Here is a 14344-nt window from a genome sequence, read left to right as displayed (position 1 = left end):
GGATGAGAATCCAGAAACATGGAAGGAGGTAGCTAGGTTTACGAGGTACCTCTGTAGAGGTACTGTCACTGAGAATGTAGTCAACCAAGGGTGCTTTCTGCCAGAAAGAAACTAGACTAACAGTTGGAGACAATCTAGTCACCTCTCTGAAGATGAACAGGACTGCATAAATCCTGGCTGGCAGAGCCAGCATCCACCCCAGCAGACCAGAAAAACTCAAGTTTCCTTGTGTACCCACAATTTAGTTTATCTCAGTGCCCAAACTCATAAGAGGACCCAGAACCTTCTGCTCTGAGGCAGTTTCCTCCCAGGTAAAAATCTTCCACCTTGTTGAGATACTTTGAGACCTAGAATGTCAAGAGAAAGTGGACAACCAGAGAATCTAGGACAGCATGTTTACAACAGGACGTTCTAGGGGGAGGTAAAATATGTCCTGCAGGGAAGCTCCATTAAGAAAGGAAATAAACAACTTAAAACAGCTCTAGCAAGTACCTGAAATTGACCAGATTTCCTAGGCCAGACTCCCTCTGCAAGAGCATGTAAGTAAGCAGCGCAGACTAGGAGTTACTCTCAGCCAAGTCCATTTGTAAAGAAAACTCTTGGCAAAAACCAACCACCAATAAGAAGTAGAGACCACAGAGCCACCGTGGAAGAAGTTTCCAGTGTGTTGAGCTGACTACAGACAGGTCATGCAGTATGTACTAGAATTTTTGTTTGGGTGAGCTGTTACACCTGCTGGGTGGGCTTGGGTGACAGTCATTTCTGCTACTGTAAGTAACCCTTCACTCAATTTCCTCTAAGTAGTCCTCTAAAACCTCACTGACCAACCACACTGGAGTGTGGCAGTATTGGTGCTTTGCTCTGGTCTGTCATGGGCTCCCTCCCTCTCTAGGGCAAGTAGATGTCTGTGTGTAGTGCTTCCCAGAAAATGTCTGTCACTCAACATAAATACACTCAAAGACACTGAAACACAGAAAACACAGCTCACACAGAAGTAAGGTTCCTTACACGGATGGGGCAGCTTCCTCACAATTAAATTTAACCAACAGGTTGTGGACATGCCACCAATCAAAGCACTAAAAAGCAAATCCCACGATAAGCAGCCAAGTGAATATGGGGTCACAGAGAGTGGGCAGTGGGTGTTTGCCTGAAAAGAACCAACTTTGCCTGGTGGTCCTCTAGGGCTGAGTCTGTGTAACACTCACCATTGTCAAAGTCAATGTATTTGGTAATCTTGTGCCAGGTTCGGTAGTAGAAATGCCGGACCTGCTCTTTGTTCTTCACCATGCTTGCAGGCTTGCCCTTCTTCTTGTACTTTAGAGCAATGTTGTTCTGAATGGCTTCGAAGTCTTTTCCATGCTAGAAAACAAAGTCCACAATAAAAACATAGCAGTTAAAATAAAACAACTTTGGTATGATGTAAGCATCATCAAAAGTCAAAAAGGGACCAGCTACGCACAGCATAAAACAAACTAAGCTTCAAAGCAGAAAAGCATGAAACTTATCATTGGAATAGTTATGGGTGGCCCTTAGGGGGCTATGAGGGAAGCTTACAGGAGAATACCATGGTAGAGCTCAGGCCATCACCACAAACCATCTCATAGTAAAAGAAGAGGCACTCTTCAAAACTACCAGCTGATTTGATCATGCAAAGTGTGGTCAGAGAAGCAACGCATACACACACTTGGGAACAAAACTAAACAGAAGCATTCTGACCATATCTAAGGACCAATCCCTCCTAGAAGATGACCGGTAAAATCTGGGTGCTATTGAAATTTGAGGATGGAACATGTGTTCCTGTGTTGATGATAGAGAACCAGATGTTTGGTGGTCTCCCAAAAAAAAAAAAAAAAAAAAAAAGCTATTTAAAAGTACCAAAAACCCTGTGCCAATAGCACCCCAGAACCCAAATAGGAATTTTTTTTCATTTATTCATGGTTTTTCAAGACAGAGTTTCTTATACATCCCTGGCCATACTGGAACTCCCTTTGTAAACCAGACTGGCAGCCCATGTTGGGATTAAAGGCATGTGCCACCATACCTGTCTATTTATTTTCATAGAGAAGTTCAGTGTTCTGTAAAAATGGCTCATCGGCTAATCCCAGGGCTGCAAAGTGTTTGTCGGATAAGCATGGAATACTTGGAGTTGCCCAAAATGAGACCTTATACAAATTGATTTTAATTTGTACCCAAATCATGGGGGCACAAATCAGTGATGCAAATGGATCATGATCCACATAATAAGGTAGCCTTAAGAGTCCACATGTAAGGAATACTAGGGAGAGAAGAACACACTAAACACTCTTCTCTAGAAGGGATCTGTAATCCTCAGACATAGAGCAATGGAAACAAGACTGTCACTAGACAAATTCTACAGTGACTGCTGTGCCAGGTAAGCAACAGCCAGGTTGTTTAAACTAATGTAAGAAAGAAGGATGGAAAAAGTGTTATGTGCTGTCTCAATACTCAGAAGGATGTGGAAGCACCACCTGAAAACAGTGGTCCAGTTCAGCATCACATCTGTTGCAAATCTTATGAACATGTACAACTAGGCTAGATATATAAAGAACCCATCACTGCCAGGAAATTTTGATTTTGTATGTGTGTATGTATATGAATACATATAAGTGCATGTACCACAGTACAAACATAGAGATCACGACTTGTGGTAGTCAGTCATGTTCTGCTATGTGGGTCCTAAAGATTAGGGTCAGGCTTGATGACAAACAACTCTACCTGCCGAGCCACCTCACTGGCCCCTTGTAACACTTTTATAGTCCAAAACGGTTTTGAAATGAAAAGTTAAATTATTTTAATTTAAAACTTATTCACTGCTTTAAAATACTTAACAGGATGCAGAAACTCAAGGCTAAGCCAGGTGGATGGGGAGCTAGAGGTCAGCCTAGCAACAGACTGAGACCAAGTCTCACAAAAAGAAAAAAAAAAAAAAAAACACAATAGCTAATCATGGAAAGGAACGGCTGGACCTCTCTTTCTGTGTCTGGCTATCTCCTTGGCAGCTGTTAACTTGAACAGAAACAGATAGAAACAAGCTCCCTGCTGTGAGGTCTGACTGCCTCTTTTATGACTCCTCACTCCTCAATCTGTATTCTCAAACCATACCATCTGTGGGATGTGAGTATGTGCTCTACAGTCAACCTGCATGTCTAGAACCACAGGTGTTCTAAACTTCGTTATAAACATAAGTGGGTCAAGAACAACAAAAATTGGGCAAAGCTGATAGAGAAAGACTCAACATCTAAGTGATGAAAACTCACAGTATTTACACAGCAAAAAGCCAGAGATATTCCTGATGCCTATGCATGTGCAGGAAACGGTGAACACTTTGAGATGCACAGCAGAGACATGGTTTTCACAGTAGTTCTCAATGCAGCAAATTAAGATAGTATGCTAAAAAAATAATGATTTTAAAAAACAATCATACAGGTGGAAAGAAAATAAAAACACACTTCTAAGTTTTGTATTATACAGAAACACCACTGAACCCAAGAGAAAGGACTTAGCCAAGGTCTAAGGTGCCTTCTATTCAGGGAACATCTGCCTGCCCACCTTTGCTCTCTTCCAGCAGTGGGACAAAAACTCACTATTAGCACAGGCTGGGGTGTAGCTAGGCCATAACCTTAAAAGACCAATCTGAATTCAGGCCCAAAATTGTGCTCAGCAGAGCTGGACAAGTGGGTATCTTAAGCAAGAAGAGACCTGAGAAAAGACAGCAACAGAGCCCCTGCATCTGGCTAGCTGTCTGTACCCTCTGGGCCAGGAGTGTGTGAGCTGGGTTTCCAATGGTGGTAAAGAAGTCAGACTAGGTTCTGTGAGCGTGTGCAAGTCTTCTCAGTGGGGGAACACCAGGTCTGGTAACAAAGGTTTTATTCCCATCACCCTTTATGCATACTTATCTATGCCTGTGAATGTGTATACACACAAATATGTTGACAAATATTACATAAACAATTCTCAGAGCAGAGGTCTATGCTCAGCTACCACTAATCTCATACTGGAGATTTTAGCTGCCCACCCTCACACAACATTGGTCAAACAGATGCCAAGGCCTCATCAGGTTCTTTCAGTCAGACCCCAAATGAGGTGTGAATCCCCTCACTCTTCTGATGACTTTTTTGTCAACTTGATCCCAACTACAGTCATCTGAGAAGAGGGACCCTCAAATGAAAAAGTACCTCCAGTGCTCTAGCCTGTAGCCTTGTCTACGGGGCATTTTCTGGAGAAATGATTAACATGGAAGGGACCAGCCTATTATGGGCAGTGCCCCCGAGCATACTGACCTGAGGTGTATTTAAAAAAGTTAGCCAATCAAACTGTGGGAAGTAAGCCAATGAGTAGCACTCCTCTATGGTTTCTGCTTCTGGGTTTCTGCCCGAGGTCATGACCTGGCTTCGAAGCCTCAGTGATAGTTTGTGACCCGGCAATTGTAAAATGAAATAAACCCTTTCCATGCCAAGCTGGTTTTGATCACGGTGTTTACTAGAGCAACAGCAACCAAACTACAATAACTCTCTTTCCCTCTCTTCCTCTCTGCCTATCAAATCACGGAAAGCATTAATAATATTATTACTAATCAAGGATTTAGGAGATCTAAAAACACATGCCTGGTTGGTAGGAAAAGAAACAAGAAGGCTAGCCTAACTGGAGAAGAATGACAAGGGTGGTCTTAACAAGGAAGCCTTCCTATAGCTTGTAATCAACAACCACTCTCACACCTCCCTTACAGCAGCTAGAACCCAGACCACCTTGCAGAGCTCAGTCTCCAGGAAGGAAAAAAAAACGATAGTAGTTACAGTTTAAGGTAAGATTCACCAACAGTTGCACACTCTTACAATGCAGCAGGAATCACAAGTCTATTATGCCTAAAGGCTTTAAAAAGCGTAATTCAAAGATATAAGCTATACACACAGAGTCTGTGCTTTATAACTCTGAAAAGAAAAAGTCACATTTGTTTGAATGATTTTTTTACAACTACCCTTACGAGACCTACTTCATTCCGTCTATGGATAACAAGGGTCAAGTCACATGAACATGTCAGTCACACTCTCCTGGGATGGGCAGAACTTAGCCTATCACACACACAAGGGAGGAATACAAGCCATAGGAATGTAATAAAACCAAGTCTTGGGCCCACTGGAAGTGTCTCCCTTTCTAATCTTCTGTAAACACTATACAATTGAAATTCCTGGGCTTCATTCTGATGTTGAGCTTGTCCTTAGGCTTGGCAAGGTGCGTCCATCACACCTGTGGATTAACCATTAAAAGGACAAGGCTCTCTGATTAAGTCAACATGCCAAAGAATTCATCTAAAATGAGGAATGTGAACAAATATGTTCACTACAGTGCTGTTCACAATGACAGTCTGCAAGGAATTAGAACAAAACAAAAAAGACATAAACGAGAATAGATAATAGACTGGGGAAATCAGACTAGTAGTAAGTTTCTTGTTCAGCATGCATAAGACCCTGGGGACAGACACATGTATACACACACACACACACACACACACACACACACACACACACACACACACACACACACACGGGACACATCTACTGCAACCACTCAACTCTGTTACTGGCTCAATCATCAGCCCAAACTGCACATGGCTGTTCTCCAGTTAAATTTCTCCTCTACACAAAAACCAGAAAAGGTGTATATAGATCCATCTGTCTACATCCAAAGAAACACATTTATAGCCATTTTTCTTTTTGCTGTTTTTTTTAACAACTTTATTTTAAAAAGCAAAGATAAATGAACAAATTTTAAGCATTTTTGCATTAAAGTATATGAATACATTTTTGTCAGTGCTTGGCTTTTTTTTTTTTTTTTTCCTTTTTGCTGTTTTAATGAGTAAAAGGGTTCAGTGGTTCTTCCAGAGGATCCAGGTCAATTCTCAACACCACCATGTCAGCTCCCCACTAGCTGTAATTGTAGTTCCAGGGTATCTGTCATCTTCTGTCCTCTGAGAGTACTACATGCATACAGTATGAACACATGCACATGCAAAATTAAAATAAACACGAGGACAGACACATTTGATGTTCATGAAAGTAATGAAAGGCTTTGAGAAGCAAACTTCAAAGTGGAGGCAGCTAGCAGGGCACAGCCACATCAGTAGATGTAGGTCTAGGAAGTGACTTTTCTATTCTGACAGAACTTGACATTTGATTCTAAGTAAGTTGTAATGTCTTCTGGGACTTAGCTGCTACCCTGGCTAACAGGGCCAGGTTTCTGCTTGTTCTTCTGCACTTGGGGACACTTCCAAAATCAGTCACTGTATAGCCAAGAGAAAGCCCTAAGGCGAGTTATATTCCAGGTAAGAAGTTTGCATGAAATATGATTAAGAGCATTCATCCTAATAGCCCCAGGAAGGAGATGGTAATTACCCTGGCCACTTCTGGGATCCTTGATAGAATCTGCCCACTTAACAGTAACACAGCAAAGAGAAACACAAGGTCAACAGTGAGAGCTCAGGAGGAAGACTCACGTCTACAACTCACCTCATACAGCCCCTCAAAGAAGGTGTTCTTGTCCTCTGTGCTCCACGACTCCCACTGCCTCCGAACCTTCTTTCCTTCTTCCTTCTCAGGCCCTGAAGATCCAATGTTCCGGGAGGAGGAGCGGGAGCCACCTGCAGGGGTGGCAGGGGTAACCCCAGACACGTTTCCAGAAGATGATGCACCACCGTCACTTCCTTAGAGAGAAAGGTCTATACAATAACATGTTCAGAAAGCTGAGGGATAGGAGCAGAAAGGACAGAAGGGCACCAAAAGCTCACTGCCACACCCAATTCCACCTCTTCAGCAGGTGATGCCAGCGACAGGCACTCAAAGGCCACTCAAAGATGATTCTAAAATGTCTGCAGTGAGGAGAAAGACTGTACGGATTCTTTTAACATCACAGTGAATCTGATATTTTGTCCACACTCAGAGTCTATTCCCTGCCCCTTTGGCAAAGCCACAAATCACATTCCATGCTGATTCTTGCTCAAATGGGTTTTCTTAGTTTGAAATACTCTTAATGTGTTTTTGAATAAACTGAATTTAAAGTAACAATCTACATAAATAGACTTGGCATTTCAGAATATAGACCATTTAATGCCTAAAGTACTATATAGTCTAAAGATCTCTTCTCTTTTTTTCTCTCCAATAACAGAAACAGGTGAACACTCCACCACTGAGCTTATCTCCATACCTAAACCCCTTCCCTCTCTTTCACCAATATGATCTCTGAGACCCTAAAATATCACCACCCTTAAAAGTTCTCCTGGAGCATCAGTCCCTGATTTTTAGCAACATCTTTCCAAATCCTTTGCCAACAGGATAATGTAGTATGTAATGATAATAATAAAATGTAATGAGCCTTAGAGACAAAAACAAAGTCAGAGATTAAAAGTTTGGCCCTTGTCTAGTGCTCTGCTGGTTGAGTTTCTTCTTGTTGTAGGGAACAGGAACTCACAGCACTCCTACATTATTAACCTCTAAGACTGTAGAACCACAGAATGACAAGTCACCTTCCAAGCCTGAAACAATCTTATGAAGTAGACAGATAACAGAAGTAAAAATTCGTTAAAAAGCAAACACCATATAACAGATTTTTTTTTGTTTGTTTTTTGTCAAAGAGTCTTATTTTATATATAGCCCAGGTTTGCTTTAAACTCATGGCAATCCTCCTGATTCAGTCTCCCTAGTATTAGGTTTACAGGCCTTTGTGCCATATATGGATCAGAAAACTGTGAAAATGTTTTCCTAATGAAATACTGTATTACTTTCCAGCTGAGATTAAGTTTCTAGTCAGCCTGGTGAGGCTCTTCCTGGATAGCTTCAGGGTCTCCCTTTACTGCAGAGGTTTCAAAGAAGCAGCTTCATAGAAGAGTGTGAGAGGTGAAAAAATTAAAAATTAGAAGCCCATTCATCTGCAAACACTTGAGAAGTCTCTCTGGCTTAGAACATGCATAAGGGCTGCAAGCAGGGGCTGAGAGCAGAAGAGGCAGAGGAACTGCTCCTGCAGCAGCTTTGTCTGCCCTAGGTATATGCTGTCGTGTGTGTCACTACATATAGTGACTGATGGTGATGATAAGGTTGTGAGATCCTTGGGATCTCAACCTTTCCTTAGCCTCAGTGTCCAATATGATCTCTACATGCTGGGCAATGGCAACAAGCTGCTCTATCTAGGCAGTGACAAGATCAAGAGGAGGAATAAATCATTCTTTATGGTACTGTATAACTCAGCTTAGATAGCTCTTTATATTGTCTTTTAAATTTTTTAAAAATTCTTTTAATTCTTTGTGTGCTTGGTGTGTCTGTCTGTATATCTATGAGGGTGTGAATGTGTGAGAGTACCCACGGGGTCCAGATGGGGACCAGATCCCATGGAGTTGGACTTACAGGTGGTTGTGAGCTGCCTGATATGGGTGCTGGGACCAAATTCAGGGTCTCTGAATAAACTGTAAGAGCTCTTAACTGCTCTCTAGCCACAGATTAGGTTTATTAAGTAGATGCTCAGCTTGGCATAGTCTCCACCCTATTGTGAGTTTATTAGGAGGTAACCCCATTGTGAACCAAAGAGCAGCCATATTTGAATATTTGGAAACAACTTACACACAGAAGTCAGAAAACTGCACATTCACACACATGCAAAACATTTTAGCTAGCCAGCTACATCAAAAGGGCTCATTTAGATGTATGTGGATTAACTTCAAGAGACAACACTATCAGACTTATAGAAGTCAATGGCTTGGCAGAGCCAAACTGTCCAGTTACCAAACAATAACTATATAAAGCTATTTAAGTATTAACTAAGAATAAAAACATAGTAGCACACACCTTTAATCCCAGCACTCAGAAGGCAGGTAGATTTCTATGAGTTTGAGGACAGCTTGGTCAATGTGATGAGTTCTAGGCTAGCCAAGGGTTATATAGTGACCCTGCCTCACAAAACAAATAACATAATCAATTAACAAAGCATACTAAAGAAAACCAGTTCCTCAACCTCAATAGCCCAATTTCCAACAGTTAAAGACCTCATATGGCTCATGGTCACCCTCCTAGATAATGCAAACATTTTACTTGGTGTGGAAAATTGCTGTATTTGCTACTCAGTATTTACTGCTCTGAACACAGAGACAAAGTGAAAAAAGACTGCAGTCTGCATCTACCTCAGCAATGCTCTCAGGTCGCTGGGCTACATACATGCAGGTCAAGGAAGGGCTGCACAAACCTCCAGACTAACCACAACAAACATGGGGCTTGTCAGGTGTTTGCACGGGAAGGCTGTGAAAGTACTGCCAGGAGACAGGAGATGCTTCTGTAGGACTCAAAATCAAATCACAAGTTGAAACAACTCTCAAACACCAGAATGCCCAGTTCCCAGGAACTCAGTTCTTCACACACTGCTGTTTTGGAAGTGCTGGCTATCTACTTGTGTACCACAATGAAGGACTTCAAAACTACTTCTAGTTTCCCAAGAAACACAGCTCTCTTCTCCCTAGTAACAGCATGCCAGCTCCTCTATGACCACTCAGGTTAACTCCGCTTAGTTTATGCTGGTGCTAGCATGCTCAAAAGCAGGCACATAGCCTCTAAATCCCAGAAGTCAAGTATCTGGCAAATGTCATGAGATTTCACTATCTCACTGTGACCTGGACAAGGAGAGTAAAGTATAAAAGAAAACTGAATTAACACCAATCCAATGGAGAAGGAACCTTTGGGACAGAGTAGCCCAAGTCCTAATTCTAGACACAAAGTTATACCAGAGAGAAGGGATGAGGCAGCAAGCGACTCCTCAGAGCAAACTCCTACTATCCAAGGGCCTGCCATTTGCTCTGAGATACCTGGCCCCTCTGTTGTTTCAGAATTACTTTAACGTTAGGAAGGAAATGCAACCATTCCTAGCATTTACTATGCAGCATCCTAGAACTCAAAAGTTGTGGAGAAAGAACACTGACACCTAGTCTTCCTCCAAAATTTCAGGTGAAAACAGAAAGCATAAAAATAAGAAGCAGAACCAGAACACTGTGGGCTACAATGGCGGCAGCCTGGAAAAAGTTCAGTCCAGAAAAACACAAAGTGATCAAGAGGAGCAGAAAATTGGCTGAAGCAATAGGACTGGCTCCACAGGTGCAAAGGTGTGTAAGAAGGCCAAGACTCCGAACAGAGGGCTTTGCTAAAGGTATGTATGATAAAAGTCAGTGCCTTTGGAACCTGAAGGGACATGGTATACACAAACAGACTCCCCAATGGAGAGTCCCCTAAAAGCAAGGATGGGCTCCTGTTCTCCCAGGCCTAAGCTTGGTACCAGGCTTTAAACAATAGAAACTCAGTGATGGCAGACAAAAGGCTAACTCTGAGCACTGGCTTCTACACCTTAGTCTCCAAAAAAGTATACCTCAGGATCTGGAGAGCCTCTCCCACCAAACTCATTCCTGCCTTTGCCCAACATCAGTAACTCATTGCACCAGATACTTTACTCCCACCAGGTCAGCTGTGCCCTACCAATCCCAACATTTTCCTCTCGGTTCACACAGCTTGCCACCCCTGTAGTAGAAGTCTCTAGAGCATGTATGGCTATGGTTTCCTTTCCTGTTGCTCTGACAAAAAAAAGAGAAAGGTCACTCTGGTTATTAACCAGGAATGCTGAGAAAACAGAGTATCTTCTCACTGCTACATGGCTGGGCAGTACACAGCAAGCCGGAGAGTAATGAGTATGACTTCAACTTTAAAACACGCATACATATGTGCATGACTCCATTCTCTTTATAATAAGTAGAGCTCAAAAGTTTCAAAGAAAGAACACTAGTACCAAGTCCAGATCCAAAACCTATTTTAGAAGAGGGGAAACTGGGTACAAAAGCATGAGCACCCCGAAGTCACCAGGCAGGGAGAACCAAGTGAGGCAACTCTCCCACGGTAAACCCAGGCTTCTCCCTTTTATTATACACAAGGCTACAAAACTCCGCATTCTGGAAGGACAAAACTTGGTCTTTCCCCCAGCTAGCGAAAAATAAGGAAACAAATGTTAACGACTTTCCCAAACTACCTGGCACATGAATCACAACTCCGAAAGATTTCGGTTTCTTCCTTTCTTTTTTTTTTAAAGAGTTACTTATTCAATGTATATATGAGTACACTGTCACTGTTTTCAAACACACCAAAAGAGGGCATCAAATGCTATTACAGATGGTTGTAAGCCACAATGTGGTTGCTGGGAACTAAACTCAGGACCTCTGGAAGAGCAGTTAGTGCTCTTAACCACTGAGCCATCTCTCCAGCCTCAAGATTTCTAATTCTCAAAAATACATTTTTACAAACGTTGTGTCTGGATTTGGAGATACAGCTTATTGGTGAGACCCTGGGTTCAATCTCTGGGAGAGGGAGAAAGTTGGGGAGAGAAGAGAAAGGGAAGTGAGACAGGAAGAGAGGGAGAGAGAAAACTAGAACCAAGTGGTTCTTCTGATAGGACAGGGACATTTCAAGGATGTCACACACCATCAAGGCCCAACAAGGCCACCTCAGTTTACAGGATACACAGGCATGACGAAAGGCAGGAGTTCATGAAGGAAACCTCATGTCGTGTCTCTGCTGGCATAGGATAGTCACATCAGAAGCTGGCTCAAACAGCTTTGCTCAGAGTCCCAAAGGTATCTGAGACCATCTCTACCAAGGTCATTGGAGGAACTCTTCATAAGCAAGCCAGTACTCAAAGACTGTAAGCTCAGTGAATGAGCACCTACCTGTCATTAACATCCAAAACTGCTACTTGATCAACATAGCAGGTGTTCAATAAACAAATGGGAATTACTCCCAACTCTGATCATTCTACTAGTTCTCAAAGATGCATTTGTATGCATCAACTGTTCTGTGAGACTCTTCCAAGGTGTTCAGACTCTAAAATGCCCTCCTTTAACGCTGCAGGTCACTTGAAGCCTTGACTCTTATCCCTCAACACAGATTCCCTTCCTTCCATTGAATCTCCTGTCCTCTTACCTGCAAAGCTCAGTGTCATACCTCAAAGGTTCTCTCATCCCTCATACCAAAAAAAAAAAAAAAAAAAAAAATCACAACTAAAAATCACATTGTCTCTATGAAAGCACAGGACCTCCTCATGGAACACCACAGGGACTTCCTCATTGTCTTCTACAGTCAGTACCTTTTATCTCTGTAGAACTTCAAACTGCTGGAAATATCTTCTGTTCTAGGTGGTTTTTACATTGTTCTTTAGTGCTAAGATCGTTATTCATCCTAACTAAAGACTTCCATATACCACATATGACAACAGCAATTTTCAATTTGTGACTTTGCTATCTGAAATAATTTCTGAACAATCCAAAGTAAGGTTTCAAATATCAAGATGTTAAAACATCCTTTACTAGCAAAAGGCAGTTAGAGACACTACGGAAACTATTCACTTCAACCTTAAAAGGAACTGAACTAGGTGCAACAGCACATGCTTTTAATCCCAGTACTCAGTAGGCAGAGGCTGGAGTTGAGTTCCACTCCAGCAAAAGCTATATACTGAGCCTTCCTACTTACCAACTTCCTTGAACATTATAATTTATCATGAAACTTTGAGTAATATATTTGTAAGAAGCAGCAGTCCATACGTGAATTCAAAGCCAGTCTGAGCTAGAGTGAACTCCTGTCTCAAGAACAAAATTATATACAATTATACAGTCTTGATAGTTTCCTCTCTGCCTTGGGGTCTACTACCTTCTGACACATCACAAACAGGTGGGGTCTTTGTCAGAAGTAGCAATCACGTGTTTAGGCTGTCTACTATTGTAATGGATGTCACAGAGGGTGTGGCTGGAAGTAAGACCACAGTCTTTGTGTTTGCCTTTTTAAAAAAAAAAAAAAAAACCTAGGCAGGGTTTCATTGTTTACCCTAGTTCTAGAATTTGCTTTATAGACCAGGCTGGCCTTCAACTCAGAGAGATCTGCCTGACTCAGTCTCTGGAGTGCTGGGATTAAAGGCTATGCCACCACACCTGGCGATTTGTTTTTCTTTTTTCTTTTAGGTAGGAAATTGAGACTCTGAGAAATAAACATTTTACTCAGTAGTTCACCAGTCCATAAACTGGCCAGCGAAGGAAGAGCATTAGGGGGATCCTAGGTCCTAACCCAGGTTCTTATGGGCAGTCTCAGCAACTCTGGGTTTCCGTCACAAAAAGGCCCCTGAGTGTCTCTGGCCATGTGGCGGGACTGGAAGAATAAGCCGATCTGTCATTTTTGATTTTGGGTGAGCTTTGGATAGAAACAATAAACTAGTCTCTATAGCCATTCAAGAGCAAAGTTATAGAATGAAAAATGACTACTGTAGGGGCACTTTAAGTCTTTCACTTTATCATTAAAAAAATCATACAATTTAAATTTTCAAGTACAATAATCATACCAAAAATTTTTTTATTCAAGTCAAAGTACTGTTCTGTCCTCAGAGAAAGAAACACAGCTATGCAGAGAAGCAGACAAGGAGCACCTCCCTCTTCTCCATTAGTCTTTTCTTCCAAACTCCCATTACAATGAGATGAACCAGCAAAGAAACTGCCACTGCTTCAGCTGTGAGCCTCCTTCACATATGCCAGTCATGGTTTTTTCCAAGTCAGAACTGAAAAAGGAGGCATTCCTCACTTCTTACTGACCTGTGCTGACCAAAGTGGAGATTTCCAGTGAGTAGGAAAACTGTTCCTCCAGAGAGCCATTTCTGAGGGCTGGCTACACAATGTGCATAGGCATGTGGTCACCCCTGACCTCTCCTGGCAGCGGACAAAGTGATGGATTACTGAACAGGCTTCTCCAAAGCCAGACTGGGGATTCCAGGGCACGATGAAGTATATCTGAATGACCTGTGCAGCATATGAGCGGATGGCAGCTACTGAGAGAACGTAGCAAGAAGACAGGCACTGCCAAAGAAGCCGCCAGAGGAAACAGATCTCACTGTGCTCCTAGCAGCACTAGTATAACTTACTTTATTATAACCACACAGTGGACAAGAACCAGAACCAGAAGCACCAGTCACATAAGGAGGAAGTTACAGGGAACCTCCTCTACCTGTGCAAACAAAAACAAATCCCCTCTCATCACTTCCCAGCTCCCAACCCACAAGACACCAGCTTTAGCACCAGAGTTACTTGTAAGGCAGTGTGCTTACAGCAGAGTTCTTCTCAGCAGCCAAACTTCGAGAGGCATCAACAATTGCTATTGTGCCTTTTTTCTCAAGTGGGTATATCTTGGACAGAAAAGCAAGTCTGAATGAACAGACACAACTGAGGGGGCAAAGACATGGTAGGTGATATTGGTAGGAGTCCACATGCAGGCCTTTCTGA

At 42.3% G+C, this 14344-nt stretch overlaps 1 protein-coding gene across 1 annotated transcript in view; it reads right to left on the bottom strand.

The window, feature by feature from the left end:
* CRAMP1 (cramped chromatin regulator homolog 1) overlaps nt 1-14344 on the bottom strand; it is a 49098-nt gene that overhangs the window by 31221 nt on the left and 3533 nt on the right. The window contains exons 3-4 of the mRNA XM_080942005.1: nt 6525-6718; nt 1206-1359 (exon numbers count right to left, since the gene is read on the bottom strand). Of these exons, the coding sequence (XP_080798131.1) occupies nt 1206-1359; nt 6525-6718 (348 nt within the window). The remainder of the gene's footprint in view (nt 1-1205; nt 1360-6524; nt 6719-14344) is intronic.

The sequence above is a fragment of the Micromys minutus genome (genome assembly GCF_963924665.1).
Source record: "Micromys minutus genome assembly, chromosome: 31".
NCBI classification, from domain to species: Eukaryota; Metazoa; Chordata; class Mammalia; order Rodentia; family Muridae; genus Micromys; species Micromys minutus.
This window is presented reverse-complemented; position numbering and strand designations above follow the sequence as displayed.